Source organism: Sinohyriopsis cumingii, chromosome 1 (assembly GCF_028554795.1).
Source record: "Sinohyriopsis cumingii isolate HCF-2022 chromosome 1, ASM2855479v2, whole genome shotgun sequence".
NCBI lineage: Eukaryota > Metazoa > Mollusca > Bivalvia > Unionida > Unionidae > Sinohyriopsis > Sinohyriopsis cumingii.
The window spans coordinates 29,733,409-29,757,861 of NC_142961.1; the positions used below are offsets into that span (position 1 = coordinate 29,733,409).

A 24,453-nucleotide genomic window follows, 5' to 3' on the forward strand; every position below is an offset into this window, starting at 1 on the left:
GGGATTTGAAAAAATTATTTGATGTTATAGTGTTGGATTATTGTTAAAAATGTTAGAGTTGTTGTTGAGTGTTAAGTGATTTTTGAATAAAAAATGTTGTGTTTTGAAAAAATGCCTTTGTCTTTTGTTTAGCTATAAGAATGTTGAATTGATGCTCTTTCATTTCTTACTATCCCTCTCATGACAATCACTGAACGTTGCGAATCGAAAATCGTGCGGGGATGTTTTCCTTCACGTCCGCGCTTTCACTATAATAACCGGGGTTGTTTCCAGTCTAGCCATCCATTGTCGACTCATCCTCCTAAGAAGATGTGCTCCAAACTAGCTAAGCTCAACGAAGCCTACGTGAATTTGCATAGGGTCAGACACAGTCTGATACCGAAGCCAGAAGAAATAGAGAATGTGAGAATGTTAAAAATCACTGAAGACCTGATAGAAGAGCTCTTCAGAGAAGAAGTGAACAGGGAAAAAGAAGAATGGACGGAGAAGTACAGACTTCAGAGACAGCAGCAACAGCAGCAACAAGAACAGCAGCAGCAACAGCAGCAACCTGAAGCTGACAGAGGCTTTGTCGATTGTCGTATCGACACCAAAGAGTTCTTCTTCTCTTTCCGAAGAAGCAGACCTATCGCCAGAAAGTCTATCCTCAGAGGACATCGCATTCTTAGAAACTAAAAAAGAATGCCATAGCAAACAAAAAAAACAGCCCTTTTCAGGGCTACCCCAATACTCTAGAAAAGAAGTAATGATCCATTTGCCAATGTGTGTAGGTAGAGTAGTGTGAAAATAAACACTAACTCTTTCTTAAAAATTTTGAGGGTATGTGTTGGTGTGTTTGTGTTTGTAAGTGATAAAGTAGGTTGGTGTGGATAGTAGATTAAAATGATGTTTGTTTGTTTTTTTTGGGCTGCTTGAGGTGTATATTTGGGGTTAGATTGGATTGCTTTGAGTATGTGGATAGTCTATTGAAGTGATGGGTAGCATAAAAAAGTGAGCGAGTGTTTCTTTTAGGTCCGCGCGTTGTTGTTGTTTTTTTTTGGTCATGATCTAGGTAAGATGAATTTTATGTTATTAGGGGGATGTTTTCCTTCACGTCCGCGCTTTCAGTATAAATTGAAACTCGTTCGGCAGTCCAGCTACCCTTGTTGATTGATCAACACCAAAAAATGAACACGAGACTTGAGAAACTGTTGGAGCTTCATGTGCATCTGGAATATGCCAGGCGCATATTAAATGAACTGGCCGCGGAAGCCATTGTCGAGGAGGGAAGAATAAGAGAGGAGGAAAGAAGAAACAAAGAAGAGGAGGAGAGAAGATATAAAGAAGAAGAAGAAAGAAGATATAAAGAGGAAAGAAGAAACAAAGAAGAGGAGGAGGAAAAGGAGAGAAGAAATTTCAAAATCCCAGAGAGCGAAAATTGGGATTCTGAAGCGACATATCCTGCCTCTGCTCTCTCCCCCCAAAAGGTAAAAAGTAACTGGGGGATAAGATGTGTATGTGGCGCCAGGCCTGGAAGGTGCCACCATTAACCAGGTGTCCATGAAGTTCCAAACAAAACAGCCCTTTTCAGGGCTACCCAATACTCTAGAAAAGAAATAACGATCGATTTGCCAATGTGTGTAGGTAGAGTAGTGTGAATATAAACACTAACTCTTTATTAATAGTGGAAGTGTATGTGTTTGTGTTTGTGTTAGTAACTAATAAAGTAAGTTTGTGTGAATAGTAGATTATGGGTTTCTTTATTGTTTCTTAGCGTATGTGGAGAGTATAGTTTGGGTTATATTATATGAAATGAGAAAAGTGGGGATGTTTTCCTTCACGTCCGCGCGATGTTAGTCATGATCTAGGTAAGATCCATTTTATGTTTTAGGGGGATGTTTTCCTTCACGTTCGCGCTTTTCGTATAAGAACCCACAGTATTCGTTGTTCAAACCATTCTGCAAAGAATACAAAAAAGATGGCGTCAAACCAAATGGACAAATTACAAACCTTGCAAGACGTTTTAGACAACTTAGGAATAATGGAGCAGATGCTATTAAGACTGGTTGAAGACCATTATTCCTATAGTCCCCATCGTGTGAAGATGGAAATTAATAACTTAAGGAAAGCAAAGGACAAAATTAGTGGTGTCATGAAAGAGATTAAGGAGGAGAAGGAGGATGAAGAGGAAAGAATAAGAATACGTAATTGGAACGAAAAAATTGAAAAAGAAGAAGAAAATGAAAAGAAGAAGAAAGAAGAGGAAGAGAAGAAAGAAGAGGAGAAGAAAAAAAAGAAAGAGAAGAAGAGTGTAGGAGATAAAATAAGAACTTGGTGGAGGAAAAGAAGAAATTAGAAGAAAACCCAAAGGCCCTTTTCAGGGCCAGCCATATTTCTCGAAAAGAGATAGTCTTTGAATTGCCTACCCCTTTTTTTTAAAAAAATTTTTAAAAAAAATCCCATGTTAAATTCCCCTTGTCCGTAGAGTGTCCCACGATTTATTCCCATGTTAAATTCCCCTTGTCCGTAAAGTGTCCCACGATTTATTCCCATGTTAATTCCCCTTGTCCGTATATGTTCCCACGATTTTTCGCCATGTTAAATTTCCATTGTCCGTAAAGTGTCCCAGGGGTGTTTTGACTGGAATTTCCATTGTCCGTAAAGTATCCCACCTTACTACTGACACCAGATTGGTACCATCTTCATTTAGGACCAACTATATATCATAATTAGTCCATCCCACTCTATAGGATTAGTGAGATTTTCAACATAACGATCTACAGCGTCTATATTGGATGTCCAACTTGCACTATTTGCATCTAGGCCCAAATTAACCATTGATTGAATGCATGTGTAAAGTTTCATGGCAATCCTCCAAATAATTTAGGAGTGGCTGTGATACCAAGCATGTGCTAACAGATGTACAGATCATGGACACAGTCTGCAATGTAAAATTAATGTTATTGCGCAGAAGGTACTTCTCTTCTTTCAATGATCTTGACCTTTCAACTGTCACCCCAAAATCAATGGCTTCTTATTATCTGTTTAGAAGAAATAGTGATACTCTGCTGCGTGGTATATACTGGAAGTCAAAGACGTACCATTTTGATTCAGAACTAGACATCACAACACTTTCAATGAAAACCCTATGTCAAATGAACATCCAATCAGAAGAAAAACGTGATACGATTTTTAAGACTGCCGCCATGACAGCCATATTGGATGTTAGGCTGACACCATTTTCATTTACAATCAACCAGACAGCATAAGAAGTCTCTTAGTGAAAACTCCACATTGATATGACCATCCATTCAATGTGAGTAATGATAATAAGATTATGAAGAAGGCCAACAATGAGGCAATAATTGATGCAAGACTGGTACAATTTTCATTTAGGACCAACTAAGGAGCATAAAAATTATTTAATGAAAACCCCATATCAGAACAACTATTCATTAAGGAGTAGTGTTAACTGTATTTTCAAGATGTCCTTTGATATTATCATCTGTTCAGGAGTAGTGATAAGCTGCTGTGGCATAAATAGTGTATGTCATATTGGCACCATTTTGAATAAGACATCGGAAACAATAATGTCTTTCACTGAAAACCCCATGCTGATATCACCATTCAATCATAAGGAATTGTCATGGATGGTTAAGGGCACCATTTTCATTTAGAACCAACTACACGTTATGTGTGTGTGATTGGATTTTTAATGTAGCTTAAAAATTGCAGTCATATCGCTTCAATGTCTGCAGTGTGGCAGTTTTATGTGATGTCTATCACTAGGGCATCATGCCACAGACATGTAGTACCATGTCCCACCCAGTCATTATCCTGACATCTGGCCGACTAGTCCTAACACAAACCTCTTAATGCTGAGCATGAAACAAGACTGCTGCAAGTACCATTTTTAAAAGTCTTTGATATGACTCAGTTGGGGTTCAAACCTGCAACTTCAGCATCTGAAGCAGACAGTCTAACCACTTAGTCCACCGGAGCTTTCCAACTAAACATTATAAGAATTCTTTTAGTGAAAACTCCATGTTAGATATGACCATCCATTCAGGAGGACTAATGACACAATTGTCAAGATGGCTTCCAAGACAAATATAATGGACATACAAAGCTCACCATTTTCATTTGGGGCAAACAAGACACCATTAGTCTTTTAGTGAGACCCATATTGATATGACCATTCAGAATGAAGTAATAAGATTTTCTGTGTCCATCATGGTGGCTATACTGATTGTCCAAGATGCAAAATATTTACTTAGGACCAGCTAGTCATGAAGATGATGTGTAAAGTTTCACGGCAATCCTACCAGTACTTTATTAGTATGTCACGGCAATCCTACTAGTACTTTATAAGTATTTCACGGTAATTCTACCAGTACTTTATTAGTATGTCACGGTAATCCTACCAGTACTTTATTAGTATGTCACGGCAATCCTACCAGTACTTTAGAAGTATTTCACGGTAATCCTACCAGTACTTTATTAGTATGTCACGGCAATCCTACCAGTACTTTAGAAGTAGGAACCAGTACATTAGAAGTATGTCACGGCAATCACTTCATAAGTATTTCACAACAATCCTACCAGTACTTTAGAAGTAATTCACAGCAATCCTACCAGTAATTTAGAAGTATTTCACGGCAATCCTACCAGTATTTTATTAATATGTCACGTCAATCCTAACAGTACTTTATTAGTATGTCATGACACTCCTACCAGTACTTTAGAAGTATTTCAAGGCAATCCTACCAGTACTTTATTAGCATGTCATGACACTCCTACCAGTACTTTAGAAGTATTTCAAGGCAATCATACCAGTACTTTATTAGTATTTCACGGCAATCCTACCAGCACTTTAGAAGTATTTCACGGCAATCCTACCAGTACTTTAGAATTAAATCACCGCAAATCAGACAAGAACTTTATTAGTATGTCAAGGCAATCCTACTAGTACTTTAGAAGTAATTCACGGCAATTCTACCAGTAGTTTAGAAGCACTTCACGGCAATCCTACCAGTATCTTATTAATATGTCACGGCAATCTTGCCAGTACTTTATTAGTATGTCACGGCACTCCTACCATTATTTTAGAAGTATTTCAAGGCATTCATACCAGTACTTTATTAGTATTTCACAACAATCCTACCAGCACTTTAGAAGTATTTCACGGCAATCCTACCAGTACTTTAGAAACAATTCACCGCAATCCTACCAGAACTTTATTAGTATGTCCAGGCAATCCTACCAGTAAATTAGAAGTATTTCAAGTCAATCCTACAAGTACTTTAGAAGGAATTCACCGCAATCCTACCAGTACTTTATTAGCATGTCACGGCAATCCTACCAGTAAATTAGAAGTATTTCACGGCAATCCTACCAGTACTTTAGAAGTATTTCACGGCAATCCTACTAGTACTTTACAAGTCTGCCACGGCAATCCTACCAGTACTTTAGAAGTATTTCACGGCAATCCTACCAGTATTTTATTAATATGTCACGGCAATTCTACCAGTACTTTAGAAGTATTTCACGGCAATCCTACCAGTACTTTAGAAGTATTTCACGGCAATCCTACCAGTACTTTATTATAATGTCACGGCAATCCTACGAATATTTTCGAAGTATTTCATGGCAGTCCTACCAGTACTTTAGAAGTATTTCACGGCAATCCCACCAGCACTTTATAAGTATTTCACGGCAATCCTACCAGTAGTTTAGAAGTATTTCATGGCAATCCTACTAGTACTTTATAAGTATTTCACGGCAATCCTACCAGTACTTCAGAAGTAATTCACCGCAATCCTACTAGTACTTTATTAGTATGTCACGGCAATCCTACCAGTAATTTAGAAGTATTTCACAGCAATCCTACCAGTACTTTAGAAGTATTTCACAGCAATCCCACCAGTACTTAATAAGTACTTCATGGCAACCCAACCAGTACTTTATAAGTATTTCATGGCAATCCTACCAGTACTTTAGAAGTATTTCACGGCAATCCTACCAGTACTTCATTATTATGTCACGGCAATCTTACGAGTATTTTCGAAGTATTTCATGGCAATCCTACCAGTACTTTAGAAGTATTTCATGGCAATCCTACCAGTATTTTAGAAGTAGTGGTAACAAACTTGTACTAAAAGGATTGGCAATGGACAACAATCGATGCATAAGCTCCACCTGTCTATGACAAGCACAGCTAACGTATACAGTTAAGCCACAGTTCTATTCAAAGACAAGCATCAAATTATTGTATTTTTAGAAAATAATTTCTTTTAAGTAACTGGACATGCTCATCTGTGCCTCAATAAATTATAAAAGCTAACTCAATGATGTTTCAAAAACACAAAGAAACAAGGACTGAATGAATACTTTTATTAGGTACATGTAAAAGAGTAGTCATTTATGATTCAAATTACAACTAAAATGAATAAAAAGAAACAAAGGGAAGAAAGAATATGTTTTAAGCTCGATATACGAGATTTTATGCTACATGAATGGGACACAAAAGTGAATTTTTGTGATGATATTACTCACTTTTGCTGACCATTATGTGCCTTAATGATTATGGTGAATACTTCTACAAACAGCAGATTAAGTAGGGCTAAACTATTTACTGGAGTACTAGGTAAATCCAAATGTAAATTATGCCAGTTCAAAGTTGTGCTCATTAGGACCCATTAGTTAAATCCAAATGTCAATAGTGACTGTTCAAAGTCATGTGCTCATTATACAAAAATCTGGCTGATGCTCTATTGCTAAACTTATTTACCCTACATTATGTTTTCTGTTACTCCAAGAAATTGTCTTTCCGTCTTGGTATAAAATGTATAGCCAACACTGAAATTATGCAAACAATGAAAACGTGACTCAGTCATAATATCTAAGCACATGCAGACATCTGCCACCCAATCACTAGGTTTAAGATGTTAAAGTTCAAATGCAGTAATGACTTAAGAGTAAACACATTATAAATGGATGGCAAATGACTGCATGCCCTACTAAATTCTAAAATTCCTTTTCCTGCTTGTATTCCTTCTGAATGGATTCAAACTCAAATCCTACCATTAATGTCAAAACTAGTTTAAATTGAAATACTGAAGCTGATTACAATCCAATCATGCTCCAACATGAATTAATCCTGCAGTTAATAAAATAAATAATCTTTTCCTTGAACAATATGATAATTGACATTAAATATTTGTATGTGTAAATGCATAATTAATTTTTTTTTAAAAAAAGAGTATACTGTTCACAAACAGTAAAGCAACAAACATTATGAAAAGTTCTTCTGCAAGTCATGCCTGCTCCCTCCCTAGCTTTTGGCAAACTGGTATTGTACACATGAAGATGAATCCACATACCAAGTCACATGACTGTGGCCAACTGTACCCAAGAAATTGACCACTGAATTTAGCCTAGATGTAGACAGATGAGGTCAAATTTAACCTAGGTGTAGACAGATGAGGTCAAATTTAACCTGGGTGTAGACAGATGAGGTCAAATTTAACCTAGGGTGTAGACAGATGAGGTCAAATTTAACCTAGGAGCAGACAGATGAAGTCAAATTTAACCTAGGTGTAGACAGATGAGTTTGCAACTAAGTCACTACATATGCAGCATCTAATACTGTTAGTCGTTTGAAATCAATAAACTTGGAAACTTCTGTGATGGAGAAGGCTGAAAAGTCTGAATCATCACTTAAAATCTTTAGTTGAAATATTGTTGTATAACTTTTTGTGAGGTGTACACTTATTATACATGGTAGTTACACTATTTATTACGAAGCTTAATGCCTTAAGTTAATTTTGTACACGGGATTATCATACAATGTAAATGTCAATATGTACCATGCTTTTTGGAATGCATACATGCTATAACATTAGATTCAGTGATTTGTTTGTTTGGCGTTTTACAGCACAGAAACACATGAAATTTATTTAGTGCGAGGCAAGTGAAGCAAAGTGTCTTGCACAGGGACACACAAAGGTAGCAAACCTGGGCTGACTTGACAGTAGGATCTGAACCTGACACCTTTCTTTTGTGAGTCCAGCATGCAACCAATGAGCCACTGCAGCTTCTCAATTTCACAATTTATTTTGGTAAAATAAAATTCCACAATTTCAAACTGGCGTACTGTAAATTTTGATCCATCAATCAAAAGAATCAAATTATTATAATAATAATCATTATAATTATTGATCCACATATATATCAGTGGAACAGAACTGAAAGGAGATAGCCACAATAAAGTCTAATCATTTACCTCAATTTGAGTTCCATCCACCTGACAACAAAAAACTGACCTGAAAGGTCCATGGACCTCATCCTTGTTATTAATTTTATTAAGACCTGAAAATTCCTACTGGCTTCTAAGCCTACTCATTCTTTTACAATAATACAGCTCTGTATTTACATTTAAGAAGCCAACCTAAACATTGAAAGGCATATTTTTAGTTGTCTAAGACTATCAAATATGATAATGATTCTACCATAGAAACAAATTTTATCTTGACAAACCAATGCACAGTTATCTTACAATGTACACTGTTGTTGCCCTGATTTCTGTATATTCCCAAGTGTCCTGACTGGTTTATTAGGACACAATTAGTCTAGTCGGGACCAGAGTAATTCAAAACATTTTACTGTCAGAAAGTTTTCCATCTCTGCTAGCTATCCACTTCCATATGAATTCCTTAGCATACAAGAGCAATGGAAGCATTACCACATGATTTTGAAGCTGCATTATTTATGAGCAAAGTGTCTCTGCCATCAATGAAATCAATAAAGCTTTTAGATGCATTTTAATTGCCAGACCTTTAGATACATTCTTAATTGCCAGATTTTTAGATACATTCTAAATTACCAGACCTTTGGATACATTCTTAATTACCAGACCCTTAGATACATTCTTAACTACCAGAACTTTAGATGCATTCTTAATTGCCAGACCTTTAGATATATTCTTAATTGCCAGACCTTTAGATATATTGTTAATTGCCAGACCTTTAGATACATTCTTAATTACCAGATCTTTGGATACATTCTTAATTACCAGTTCTTGACATACATTCTTAATTACCAGACCCTTAGATACATTCTTAATTGCCAGAACTTCAGATGCATTCTTAATTGCCAGATATTTAGATGCATTCCTTATTGCCAGACTTTTTAGATACATTCATAATTGCCTGACCTTTAGATACATTCTTAATTACCATTTCTTGAGATACATTCTTAATTACCAGACCTTTAGATACATTCTTAATTACCAGACCTTTAGATGCATTCTTAACTGCCAGACCTTTAGATGTATTCTTAATTGCCAGACCTTTAGATACATTGTTAATTACCAGACCTTTAGATACATTCTTAATTGCCAGACCTTTATATATATTCTTAATTACCAGACCTTTAGATACATTCTTAATTGCCAGACCTTTAGATACATTGTTAATTGCCAGACCTTTAGATATATTCTTAATTGCCAGACCTTTTGATACAGTCTTAATTACCAGTCCTTGAGATACATTCTTAATTACCAGTCCTTTTAACAGTATGCCATGATGTGTTAATTGAAACTCCCACAGCTGAAGCTTTCTACTAAATTAAAGATAATTAGACTGATTCAAGTAAGCCATTTCGATTTTCTCATGAAATGGCTCTATGTAATCCAAGGCTCTATATGGATGTGGTAAGCTCAACAGAAACCTCGGACTAGCAAAGATTTCTGTTTTGCTGCTGTTGGTTTTAATGGCACTAAAAACATAGCATTAGCTTCGTCATACCAAGAAAACGGGTGCTAAGTGCTTTTCCCATGAACACACCTAGACAGCCAACCCGGGCAGACCTGGGTGGTATCAAACCCACCAGCTTTGTGGCTAGCAAGAAGGAAAGTTTTTATAAAGGAAAAATTAAAATACCACACAGGGTGCTGCAATGCAGGCATGAAAAGCAAGTGTACATATTACTTGATGGCAGGGAGTCAATCATTAATATACCTGTTAATTTACTATTTCTTTCAATTCATAAAAGCAAGGTCAAGCACATGTAGACTGAAGTAACACAAGATTTATCACATTACAAAATGATGCATCATTCAAATGTACAATAATATATACTGACCAAGTATAGCATGTAAACAATACATGAATCTTTGCCAAACAAATCATCCTAAAGCTGGTCAAATCTATACAATTATAACATACCTTAAATCTAGAATTTACAGTATCATTTTGGTTGCAACATTTTACACATGTAAGCAGCTTAGTTTGGGTTACTGTCTGTAAATGTTTATAAAATTGAAAAATCTGTAAATGAACAAGCATATGACTGTCAGTAATTAAATGATAAATTTAAATATCTTTGCATAAGAGGACTGTTTCAAAGAGTATTTCTGTAGATTCTTTTCTTAAAGTATGGATGATTTTCACATTGAATATTGTAAAGCTAAGAAAAAGCTGAAGTTGATGAGAACTGGCTTGTAGCACACCATACACATTAAATATCAGGCCAATTTAGTGGAATATGTATATGACTGCATTTAGACTATTTTTACCTTTGAAAAATATATCAAACTGAATCATTGATTAGTAACATTTTATTTTAAAGGAACACCATTTCAGGTCTGTAAACAACCATATGGTCTCTTAGTCATTTCAGATATTTCAAAAACATTCCATGTGCATTTCCACCCAGTATATCCAGTTACATTCATCATGTACATGTATGTAGTAGCAGGAAACATTTACACAATGATCCAACAGATCTTTTACCTAAACTGACTGATATATTCTAGGAAGCCATATCTTACATTCTGAATCCAGTCATAACGAAAAGGTAAAAGACAAAAATCCAATGAATTAATCATAAGCTGAGTATGCATATTATAACAAGTCTGCCTCTCAGTAGACCTAATGTGTACATAAGTGGAAATGTAGAGTTTCTAATCATTTTCGATTAAATGGTGGAAATGTCGAGTTTATAATCATTTAAATTAAATAGCACTGATTTGGCTATTGTAAACCATCCATGTTTAAAATTATAGTTAATGATGCAGCCTTACATAATAATAATAATAATAGATACATGGATGAATGTACAGGATCATGTTACCGCTTGATAAATATGACCCAGAGTATGCTACACATCCTACTGAAGAAAAAAGGTATTATCTGACATGCCTTAAAACTGAAACGGAGGAACAACTCATCCATCCCATCCAATGTCATTTTTGTCCCTCATGCTTAGGGAGCCATATTTTAAGACAGCAATCTACAAACACCTACTCTATATTAAATATGGTTTATTCAATTCTTTTAATTTATAATCAGTGTATAGGACAAAACAGACCTCAATAAAAATGTGTGTGTGTGATTAGGATTTTTAAAGTAGCTTTAACATTTTTTCATTAAGTCTTTTGGTGAAAAGCTAATGTCATAATAATAATCCATTCTGTGCAAGTAGTAACAACAAGATAAGGAGTCAATTGGTGAAAAACTCATATTCATATAGCAATTAATTTGGAAGGAGTAGAGATAACCATGACTGTAGCCACATTGAGAGTTAGTCATTTTCATTTAGGATGGACGACGATGTCAAGGATATAAATAGGATGTGTAACGGGTGTAACATAAATGACTATTCACAACATTTGTCTGTTTGTAGTGCTGGATGTAGAGATCTGAATTTATTCAACCATATCCGATTTTTATTCTTGATTACTTCCTGATATACCTAACATTTAAGATATTAAATATATTTAATCCCATAAGCCTCATAATCATAATAAATATGCAAAGTAAATTTACATAAATGTTTGTATTCTTCACCATTAATAAGATGAAGTTTCTTCAAGATCATTGACAGCTTTTTTAAACTGTTCAAATGCATAAAATTTTATCATTAAATTAATTTTATGATGTGTGTTTGTATAATTACTTATATATAGACACCGAGTTCCCATGCATCAGTGTAGGGAACATTCATAACTCTTGGTATGCATTTCAGATTCATAGCTAAATTTCCTTTTTACAAGTTTCCTGGCAGGAATAGGTTGACATCTGAAAATGTAATTTTATTCCAATATATACTTAAGTGTCACAATCACAAAATTGGATAATAGGCTCTTTAACTGAACTTGTACATTTACAAACAAAAACATCAGTTATCAACTCAGCTGAATCACTGTGGTGCAGGAACTTTCCCACATTCAATGTCACAATGTAATGTGCAAATAGTATTTGTTTACATGCATGACATCATAGGAACATAATGTCCATTCTATTTGTATGATGTATGGATAATCCTGCCTAGCATATATTCCTCAGAATTCCAGAGATTCAAACGAGTTCTATGAAGGACATGACCAAGGGACAATTGCCGACCTAAAAATGCAGGGATCCTCCTTAAATCTGAGAAATTCCAACTTTATTTTGCAATGGCTAGAAGTTCAAGTAATTGCAGGAGTAAAAGAAAGAAAGAAATTTAACCCACCCACCAAACCTAGGTAAAATACTGAAACTTTTATATGCTTCAAACCAATAAGAGAAAAATACAAGCTCAAGTCCTGCAAAAAGTGATAGCTGTTTGACATATATTCAATATATGCATACAGCTGTACTTTTCTTAAAACGTCATTCTGTGCAAAAACATGGAATAAACTTAAATCAACAAATGTGTTCTATAAAAAAAGAATGGATCTGAAATACAATAGTTTAAATTTTCAATCAAAATGTCAATCATTATGAGAATTTGGTGATCTAACTTGCAAAAATAATTAAATATAACCAAGCAAAAGCATTTATATTTTGAATAAGAAAACAAAGTTGGGCAAAGACTTAAAATTATATAATTTAATGAAATTAAATTATATATATATATATATAGGGTGGCTGCAAGGAATCTTTCAAAAATAAATACAAAACTTGAAGACAGTTATATCATTTACAAGATACTGAGCAGACATGTACGTGGCAGTTTCACTTCCATTATATTCCAACTAATTCCTTATCCTGCTGGTAACATAAAGAAGGTAACTCGGTGATCTATTTTCAGCAAAACCTAAATGGCTTGCTATTCAGTTGAGAAAAGCAGAAAGCACTTATGATCACAAGGGAAATCCATGGAGTCAACTGGCCAGTGGTCACTTAGGGATGGACAACTGGGCACAAGAATTCAGCCATTCATAAGCTGGATTCACACTGTCAACTGTAATGTTAAAATTATGCATCCACCTAGAATGAATGAAAACTAGGGGCATAGTTGACTATTAGCAACAGCCTTTTTTTCCTCCACTTTCTTTGTGGTCCATTTGTACACCCCTTGGTTCTGCATCTCGCCCAGGTGTCTGCAAAGATAAAAGAAGAGTAAACATTTGAAATGAGTTATTAACTTGGGCAACACACAGAGATAAAACAAAATAAAGATAAATAATTAAGTGTTCGATACTAATCGAAAAGAATGATTTTATGTCTTGAGTTTTCATATGCAAAGTCAAGAAATGTGCCCCAAACCCAGATGCCTCGAAAAATATACTATAATAGACCATTTGCCAATTTCAGTAGTAGGCTGACTTTATTAGGAGTTAGCTCTCTTTTTGAATGGCTGGGGGAAAAACAAAAAACAACTTTCATTATTACCCAAATTATTTTGCCCATAGATAGAAAAAACAATTTGTCATAAGTTTACAGTTATCTTAATGTTATTCTGATGCTATACAGTAAAAACTGTTATGTTGGCATATAAAAAAATCAGCCATGTTAATCCAAATTCTTAGATGGCAAATCATATTAATCCAAGTTGCCTGTTTGGTAATTGAAAATTTCTTTGCATGTGCTCATGTCAGCAGAAATTCACTGTTAAGTCCTGACACCCACCAGTATAGCATATTTTTGAAATTGCGAAAACGATGTAAGGGTCAATATTTTACAAATAAGGAAAATGCAGAAATGCAGTATTCAGCAACAAATCAGGCATTTAATTTCAAAAAGAAAAATTTCACCAAAAGATTGAATTTAAAAAGAAATAAGGTAATAATGACTAAAAATGAATAGGAGCTAGGTCCAGAATGCAAAATTCATATTGTAGTTCTTATTGGGGAATTATGTAAGGGACAATATTTGGCGACTACCTGGAAAACTGAAGCACAAACCTAGAAACCCCATCTTAATTGACCACCACTTCTGCCAAAAAAAAAATGGTATTTTAATTCAGGTAGTCTCACAAAAGAGGTCACAATAACAAATTAACCTGAGCATTAAGAACCTGATCTCCAATGACAGGTGGTCCCTCTCAGCAGTAGTCTCTAAAGCCAGGTTTTACTGTACTGTGTAATGTTTCTGATGTTTGGACATCATTATTTGAAAATCAACAACTGAAATTATGCTTTCACTTGTATGACTCACTCTCAAATGGAAAAGGTAGATTTAATCCTACTACACAAGTTTCAAAGAAGGATAACTGTGGCAAATTACACAGTAACTGAATAAGCCATGTTTCACAAGGCCCCTTTTTTTGTTAAACCTTTTAAAAGTAAACAAATAAAACACTGAGGTTAAGACAAACTTTACTAACACGTGGATTCCAAAATGATTAGGGGTCATAACTCTGTCAATTCAAAGCTATGAAGCCCCAATCCAATTCTGGTTTTAATATATCAAGTTCTCTGAAAGAGCAGGAAAGGAAATTGTAATGGTCACTGTTTTATATACCTACCTTATTCAAAATTGCTTGAGCTAAGTCCATAAAAGCTTTTTCTACATTGATATTGGCCTTGGCACTCGTTTCTAAAAAGGGAATACCATGTTCTCTAGCAATCTGAAAAAGAAAGCAAGATGCCTTTGTCTGACAAAAATAATATCCAACATAACTTATGGAGAAGCACCTAGGTCAGTTTCTGATCGTATGTTGTTCTGACAGGACGTGAAGCAAATTCTAACATAGAAATAAAATGGGGCATGACAATTTGTCAATTACTTATAGGTTAACTTCAATGCATTATTCTATCAGACTAAAATATGACTATACCTCGCTGTTTGTTTGTACACACTGATTTCAATAACGGAAATATTTAATGTGATAAAAAGTGCAAAGAACGTTATCAATTCATTCACCAATTTATAATTTCTAACCTGAATGTGACCAGAGTAGCCCTAGTACTGGTATTCTCTGCACCTTACATGCTTAACAGACTTTCCATACTATCATGGTGCCATGTTGCGTACACTATCGACAAGTTGATTTCCTCAAACAACATTGTGACATACTTCATCCTATTTGGTAACCACCAGATAATTCTGTAAATTACCATTATGTTGAGAGTTTTTAGTTATATCCTTTGCACAAGTGTACATAATAGAAATTACACTGCTTGTTAAATCCAGGTGAAAGGCAAATTTATAATTGTCATTCTTTTTCTTTGCTTGATTCGACATTGTAAATATTGGAAGCAGGTGATGTAGTATTTTCCTTCCACATACATACATGTGTAGTCGTGAATACACCCCTTTGCTGAAAATAGACTTGTCCAGGAACTGGAAATGACTGGCAAAATGGTCATCTTTTACACTGAAAACTTACAATTGGAATGAAACAAACAGACAATAATAGTGTTAGGGTCCCACCTGGGCATAATTGGGTTTGAAATTATAAATCAGTGAATGAACTAAGTTCTGTGCATTTATTATCTCATTTGTGCTTTTCATCTTATAAATCAGCAGGGGGTACAAACAGACGGGTGGCTGAATGATCTAATATGCTCAACATTACAGATCACTCATACCTCACCTCTGTTCGCACATGTTCAAGTCTTAGCATGGCCCAACATGGGCATGTAAGAAAGAATGCCAGTAGCTTCCAAAGGGTTGGTGTTTCTTCCCAAGGGATTTGCTTCCTCTACCAAATAAGGTCTATTGGTAAAACACAATGTCAAATATAACTTACAGTTCAGAAGAAATGATAACAAGATTTACAAGATTGCTGCTGCGGATGCCATATTGGACCTCACATCAACACCATTTTCATTTAAGACCAACTTGATATTCCAGATTATCTGGTATCACTGTAGAGCTACATCTGTCTACCTTTCTATAATACCATCCACTTTAGTGTATCATGCATGACCATGACGCTACAGAGCTCGGCAGTATGCTACTACCTCCTGCCCCGTAAAGTCGTCGCTAGGGGTTAATGTGTTAAGACCAACTAGGGCCAACTAGATGTCATAAGAAGTCTTTTAGTAAAACCCTACCTTTAAATGACAATCCATTTTGGATGAGTAGTGATAACAAGATTTTTAAGATGGCCACTGTGATGGCCATATTGGATGTTTAAGCAGAACCATTGGCTGAATGTGTCAAGTTTCATTGCAACCCTGATAGTAGTTTGGGTTCAAAAACAAATCTATACTAATGGAACAGACTGACAACAAATGAAGGACCATCCCATAAGCTCTTCTTGCCCATGACCAGTATAGCTAAAACTACCAATCAAGTTTTAAGCATGAAACATGTAATGATAATGATTGGTTAAATGCATGAGATATACATCACTGTAACTTAGTTTTGCATTTTTGCCTAAATGATTAATACATCCATCAAGTGTTATGACTGTACATACAAAATGTCTGAGAAATTGAGCTATATGTAAGAACCTAAAGTAACAGTGGAAGCACAAAATGCAGGTTAAATGTAAGCAGGACCTCAAGTTTTATGACTACCTACAGCAGTATCAGAGAAAAAACTAAACGCAAAAATTCAACACCAACACCTATGATGATGCTGATGAAAGAGTGATCACTATGTCCTATCAATGCTTCACACACAAGATCAATATCTCTGAGTAATTACTCAGTATAAGTTCAAATGATGAAACCAGATTCTTAATCAGGAGTCATAACAAGTGCACAGTGAATGGCACACACCTCATGTCCAATAGTCTTCAATGTCGATAACTGAAACTTACGTGCACAAACCGCATTTCTATATCCAGTCAGTAACCTTAACCACTGACCTTTTGACCCTCAAATCAACTGAAGTTCAAACGAAATTTTTGCCAGGTATCATGTTGTTGTTGTAGGGTTTAATGCCATTTTTCAGCACAAGATAGGCTATACATGGTGGCCAGTATTAATGGTGGAGGAAGAACCTGGAAAACGCCAGAAAGAAACACCGACACACGAGAAGCTACTGGCAAGCTTTCTCATATACCCACATAAGCTGAACCCAAGACTCAAACCCAAGCAGACAGAGGTGAGATGGCAGTGATCCATAATGGTGAGTGCTTTAGACCACTCTGCCACTTGGGGCCCCCACCAGGCATCATAACAAGAACACCATAAATGGCCCATTAGATGCCCACCACATGTTTAATAGCCCTGTATGTAGATAACTTAAGTTTATGTGCAGAAACCACTCTTCTTCTTTCAGTCAGTGACCTGGATCTTTGACCTTGAGACCACAACATCAATAAGCTTTTCTATACCCAAGTTCAACCCATCCACAAAGTTTGGTCCAGGTCAATTATGCATAACTAAAATTATTCTGTGGAAACTAGTTTTCTCCTTTCAATCAGTGATCTTGGAGTGCTACGTTTTCACCATATATGCCATGTGCAAGTTTTAAGGTAATATGTGAAAATAAATTGGAAAAAAATTCCTGGCATGTTGTAATAAATGCTGAACACAGATAAACCTTGAAAAGTCACAACAACTGAGTTTAAGTTTGTGAAACACTTTGAGTGAAAGATGATATTCCACTGCATGGTTGGTACCATTAGGTGAAAAGGTACAGAGCATGAGCTTAATTTTTTTAAACAGTTCCAGTCTAGTAGGTCAAAATGATACCTTAAGTGCAGGACAAAACTTTTTGGTATAGACTCAGACTTTAATCTGATATCATAGATAGAAGATCACTTAACTGTCTCAATCTCAAGATAACACACATGCTAAGTTTGGTTAAATTCTGTCTCATGTTACGATATACACACATGCTAAGTTTGGTTAAATTCTGTCTCATGTTAAGATATACACACATGCTAAGTTTGGTTAAATTCTAACTCATGTTAAGATATACACACGTGCTAAGTTTGGTTAAATTCTGTCTCATGTTAAGATATACACATGCTAAGTTTGGTTAAATTCTGTCTCATGTTAAGATAAACACACATGCTAAGTTCAGTTAAATTCTGTCTCATGTTAAGATAAACACACATGCTAAGTTCGGTTAAATTCTGTCTCATGTTAAGATAAACACACATGCCAAATTTGGTTAAATTCTGTCTCATGTTAAGATAAACACACATGCTAAGTTCGGTTAAATTCTGTCTCATGTTAAGATAAACACACATGCTAAGTTAATTTCCATCTCAGACAATGTCAACATTGCCAAGTTCTGTCTCAATGTCAAGATATGTACGCATGCAATGTTGTTTTAAATTCTGGCTCAATGTCAAGATATACATACATGCTACGGTTCATTCATAATTAATATTTTGGGGAGAATTTTTTTTACTCAAGTGGCATCATTTAAGGTATTCTTCAGGTATACCAACTGGGTTTGATGAAAACATCTATACATACCCATTTGTGTTGTTATGCTCATGAGTAAGTGCAGCTAAAACTATGAGACAAAACCATTGACCTTAAAATCAAATGTCAGAGTGCTAACATTCAACTTACTCATTGGCATGCAACTAAAAACAGGTATGGTCACAAATTCACTTGTATATTTACAAGTAAATTACTATAGTTCAACAACAACTTGATTACAAGATTTATTAGGTCTGGTTTTCAAACGCGTTTAAAAAAGTAGAGATATCATGATAGTAAAAGTGGTAGAATTTTCCTTAAGAACCAGTTATATATGGCAACAAGCATTTTAGTCAAAACCCAATTTCAATGCCATCGTTCATGCAACTGAAGTAGTAATAAGCTTTTGCTAGGGACATGTGTCAGGCTGACCTCGCTAGGCACTGAACCTGCAACCCCTGGATTATAAGCTAGATGCTTTCCAACTGAGCTATTGTGGTGTTATGAAGGTCAGATGAGCACGTTTTTCATTCAGAACCAGCTATATTATCCTATATTGTTTTAGATAAAACCCCATGTCATTATGACTATCCAATAATAATAATAATAATGAGGACTTTGTATAGCGCCTAATCTTTAGAAGCTCTAAGCGCTTTACAACATTAGACAACACCTATAAGATAAGAAACATAATAATATTATTACAAAAACAAACAACATGAAATTAGAAAAACATTATAAAATAAAAAACATGCTGAGAATATTTCAGGTAGGAAACATTATTAGGTCTTTAAGTTTGTTCTTGCTGTCAAAATAAGTGAGTTTTGAGAGCCCTTTTGAATGTGATCACTGTGTCTTTGTGTCTAAGTTCAGTGGGCAATTCATTCCACGTTGCTGGGCCCTGGTATGCAAAAAAAAGTCTGGAAAGGTAAACAGAAAAAGACTTCCATGATGGCCATCAAAGACTGTCATTTTGGATCAGCACCATATTCAGACAGGAACAACTACATTGTGCATGAATGAAAGGGTCTTTTTGTGGGGTTTTTTTTAATGTTGACAGGGAAAGTAACAGTTGTGAGATTTTTTAAATCCTGGAAAATTACACTGGCATCATTTTCATGCAGGATCAAAGACCTCTTGTGAGAAGATTTTAGAGAAAACTCCATGTCAATAAGAAAATCCTTCCAGTGATAGCAAGATGGCCATTATGTTGCAGGTCTGAGCATCATTTTCATTTGGGACCAACTACCATAAAAGGTCTTTGAGGAAAATCGCCATGTCAAGATGATTATCCATTCAGGGCAAGTAGCAATAACATCATTTTCACGATGGCCAACTTGATAATCACATTAGAGGTCAAATCATCACCATTTCCATTTAGGACCAGCTCCATCACAAAAGAAGTCTTTTAACCCAGTCTATTTATGTCCATCCATTCAGAACAAATAGTGATAAGTGGTTTAAGTTGCCAGCCACCATGTCAGCCATTTTCAGTGATCAACTACATATCATTACAAGTGTTTAAGTTTAAAGCCCATCTCTATATAACCATCCATTCAGGACAAGTAACAAACAAGATTTCTAAGATGGACACTAAAGTGACCAGATTGGATGTCAGATTGGCACCATTTTCATTTAGAAGCAAACACAGGAAGTCTTTTAGTAAAAACAACCTTCAAAGTTGCTATGGTCATTCCTCTGGGATAAGTAACACTAATAAGATGATCAAGATGGACACCATGCCAGCCAAAATTGATGTATGTATGTGGTTTACCAGCACTGCAGCACAATCCTGGCTATTTTGTGCCAAATAAGTTGAGGTATCCCACCCAAAAAGACATTAGGAAACAAAAGCTAAAGGCAAATGAGTACTGTGAATGACATACTGTGTACCTGCCACATTTAACAGTACCCTATATGGGCAGTGGAAGGCATGGTTGACTCTGGAGATACGTGATCAAGAGGTCTTAAAAACCTGGATCTTTGGTCAAGATATACTCTTGAAATAACATTACTTTACAAAAGCCGTATTTTTCTTTTTAGACCTACCATTAATATAAACTCTGAACTTTAGACCCCAAAATCTATAGATTTCTTAATTACTCAAAGTACAAGCAATCCAAAGTTTGGTCAAGAAAATTACCCTAGAACAAAACGTGCAAAATCCACTTTCTTTTCAGTCATGATGACCATGACTGATGACCCCAAATAAAAAGGCCTCTTCCATACCTTAAGTGCCAGCCCTTTGCAAACTTTGGTCAAGAAACGAGCTCTAGAACTAATAGTTATTATACAAAAACGATATTTTGTCTTTCAATGACCTTTCCCACTGACCTTTTGATGCCAAAATCAATTTGTAAGTCATCTATAAACTTTGGTTAAGTTTTATGATCCAGAACAAATACAGTGGCCCCTCTCTTATATGGCCACCTCTTCTGCACCAGGAAAGTGGCCTTATAAGACAGGTGGCCTTTCTAGAGGGGGACTAAATTTTTTGTATAAGTGTATGTAATGAACATAGTAAGCATTTAATATCTTCGTTTAAAAGTAACATTAATTATTAAAGGTTCTTCTTGTTATAATAATACTTATTTCAACTGAATATACATTAATAGTTCTTATTCTTGGCATAAGCATGATATGCAAGAGGGTATTTTTGTCATGCACATTGCAAAACTATTCACAAAGTCATTTAAATATTGGTACATACATAATTCTCTTTCCATTTGATCCATTTTCCCACTGCTGCTGAATAACCTCCTTATCGGTTATGACGATTATTTGAGTCTTTTCAACATAAAATTGTTTTATTCAAGTCTTTTCTACACAAAATTGTTCGGCAAGTCCCTCTCCCCATCTCACCTGGTGTCAAGTAGAATAATCAACTTTCTTCTAAAAAGATATGTCTCCATTTATGTGATGACATGTTAATGTTTGGTAATGATTATTAGGATGTTGCTAACTGTATGTGGTTTAATTATGCAGTCAAAACTTCTGTCGAGTGGTCAAAATGTCTTCTTTGTAAAGGAAGCGATAAATGTGTTGTAACATGATTTTTCGGTCTTTGTCTGGTACCCTGATTTGTTCAAGGTTAATTTCAGTGTGTGTGTGTGTGTGTTAATGCACGAAATCTCTTTTAGCCTATGCTGATACTGTTATGATCTTGATAATAACATCTGGTTGTAACCATCAATGAGAAGAACTCGACAGATGTGTGAAGCCCAAAACTCTATCATAACACTGTTGAGCCCATTTCCTGTAAACTTCGGCTTTTATAGACAATGATATAATATTAATTTTAGTGTTACATGTACTTTAGTCAACACTTCTTTCAGTAACGAAAACTTGACATTGGAAGACATGTATCAACGATAGAGATAATCCGATCACTTACATCACGATATGAATTATTGGTTCTGAATACATTGGAGAAAAAAGTGGCCGCTCGTGAGGGGAACATTGTTCATTTTTGTACTAATATGCTGGCCGCTGGTAACGTAATAGGGGTACTTTTGAATACAAACCTGTCGGTGCCAAGGGATTCTGGCTGTAAGAAGTGGGTAGCTGCTGGTCAGGGGGGCCATTCAAAAGGGGTAACTACTGTACTTGTAAGAAAGAGCTTTTTCTATTTCTAAAAGCTAGCTTAAGCTCCGAATTTTTTACCATAACATCAATACACATCATCCTTTTTCCAAGTTCAAGTAATCCAGAAAGTTACATATTGGTCTGGCACTGTGATATCAAACCTTACTGTGAAAAGATTATCATCTGGTCTATGACCAGTAGAGCTAAAAACCTTGAATGTTGAAAGTGTGAAAAGCAGTTCACTATCACCAACTTTTTCCTCACATGAGCAGAAACTTTAAAAATAACCAAACCCATCTAGTTTAATGATTGTACATATAGTTTTCGATGAATCTGGGAAAAATCCAACAATGTAACCTCTAGAGTCTAAAAATGTAGGTCACTGTGACCTATAATTTGGCTACATATCACAGTGTCAGAGGAACAGAGCCAAATGCAAAGACTTAACTGGATCACCGAGCATGAAATGCAGGTCGCTATGACTACTTTTGCCAGTGGTAATTAGAACCTTCAAGATGAAATGACTCCTCAAGTTATTGGAAACTTAAGGTAATCAATGTAGCATGAAATGCAGATCACTATGATCTGCTTTTGCCACTGTAAAGTAGAGCCCTATAAGACTGACTGCTGGACCATCAAGTTTCATGACTGCAGTGATGTCAGAGAAATGGAGCTAATGCAACAACTTTACATATCGCTGCAGTGTGAAGTGTAGGTCACACTTTGAGTAGTATCCTCCAATAGTCTATCAAATTTTTTGATTGTTCATAGAACAGTGACAGAAAAATTAGCCAAATGCAAAATCTTAACAATGATGCCATCACTGTCTGAAAACTGATCTCAATGTCTGATTTATGTTTTGCAGGCAAAATAAAAATAAAGTTGTTGTTTCATGCATACGCCCTAGTGTTCTTATTATCAAACAAGAAGCTGACCATGGTTTTTGTGTCACATATACCCCCCAGCCCTATTTTCTAAATCTAGAGAGCGTGGGATAAAATAGTACTGAAATAAAAGGAAGGCAAAAATCTTGAACACTGAGATTAATCTATGGTGTGGATGCACACAAGGACCTCCTGAAGCTAAAGCGATCATTATATTGAGCTTCTGCTAAAGGCATATTGTCAGACTAGGTATTTATTAATGCATTTAAGAATGTATCAAAATGGCACAGGGACCAAATCAGGATGCATCCAACTATATGGTTGATTTTTATAAGTTTTGTCATCATTGGTGAATATAAACATTAAAAATGTGCATGGAACATATGGAATGTATTTTCTGGCACTGTTTATGCTGTTTAAATGCACCATAATGAAACACCAACTGCCCTGACAGCTTGAGAAATACTGACAAATTCAGACTAAATGTTTAAAATTTTACTCTTTTCATACTCTGAACACATGCAAAATATTATATGTACACTTTAAATCAATTTACTTGCATAATCTATTGAAATACACTGCTTATCAACAGCTCTGTCTAAGGGACAATGTGGCCCAAATGCGTATATGTTCAGATGTGCTGACTGGAAGCAAGGAGACTTGTAGGACATAAAGATTGCTATCTTGCACATTACTTTTCGTTAGAAACAGGTCTCTATGGATACTTACTCCATCTCCCCGTTCTTTGGGTACCTGGCGTTTGTCTTCCATATCACACTTGTTTCCCAGTATCATCTTTTCCACATCTTCATTAGCATGCTGCAGGTAGTACAAATAACACCAATTATTATTTCAGATATGTAATATCTTAAGACTGGAAATATGTAATTTAAGAAAAATTAAAGCAGCCATAAACAAAGAGTCTTTATAATGGTAATTTTCAGACTATCTCACTTGTTTATTCTTCGTACAGCTTTTTCATAAAATATTTTCAAAAAAGTGTATGCTGATTAATTTTGAAACCCTATGGATTCATGAGACCATTCCTAGTGCCCATCCACCATCAATAATGTGAAAAGTTTGACTTTGTACTTTACTTTGCTATTTTCTGTACTTTTCTTAATTAATTCAAGTCGTACCTTTCAGCCAAAATGTTCATCTTAACTTTGGGTAAGGAAAGTTATTAGTAATAAATTCCCATATAAAACTCACTGCTGTCATTAAGTAATGGCTTCTGTAATAAATATAAACTTCTAAATTTAATGTATGTGGAGATTGGCCTGAGCAAGATAAACATTTATACTATACAACATGCAACTGACATTTTCTGCCAATGATGCTATCTTCAAATCTCAATGTGCCTTTCGAAACCTCAATGCTGAAGTAAATCTTTTCATATATGATTTATTATTTTGGACAAAGTCACACCAGATTGTCCATATGTCATCTCAATATGGCATT

At 35.3% G+C, this 24,453-nt stretch overlaps 1 protein-coding gene across 1 annotated transcript in view; it reads right to left on the reverse strand.

Annotated features, from left to right (window-relative positions):
• Positions 1 to 6,357: 6,357 nt before the first annotated feature.
• LOC149806616 (ras-related protein Rab-10-like) overlaps positions 6,358 to 24,453 on the reverse strand; it is a 38,739-nt gene continuing 20,643 nt past the window's right edge. Inside the window, exons 4-6 of the mRNA XM_089955638.1 lie at positions 23,722 to 23,811; positions 14,713 to 14,814; positions 6,358 to 13,345 (exon numbers count right to left, since the gene is read on the reverse strand). Coding sequence (XP_089811764.1) covers positions 13,268 to 13,345; positions 14,713 to 14,814; positions 23,722 to 23,811 — 270 coding nt within the window. The 3' untranslated portion in view covers positions 6,358 to 13,267. The remainder of the gene's footprint in view (positions 13,346 to 14,712; positions 14,815 to 23,721; positions 23,812 to 24,453) is intronic.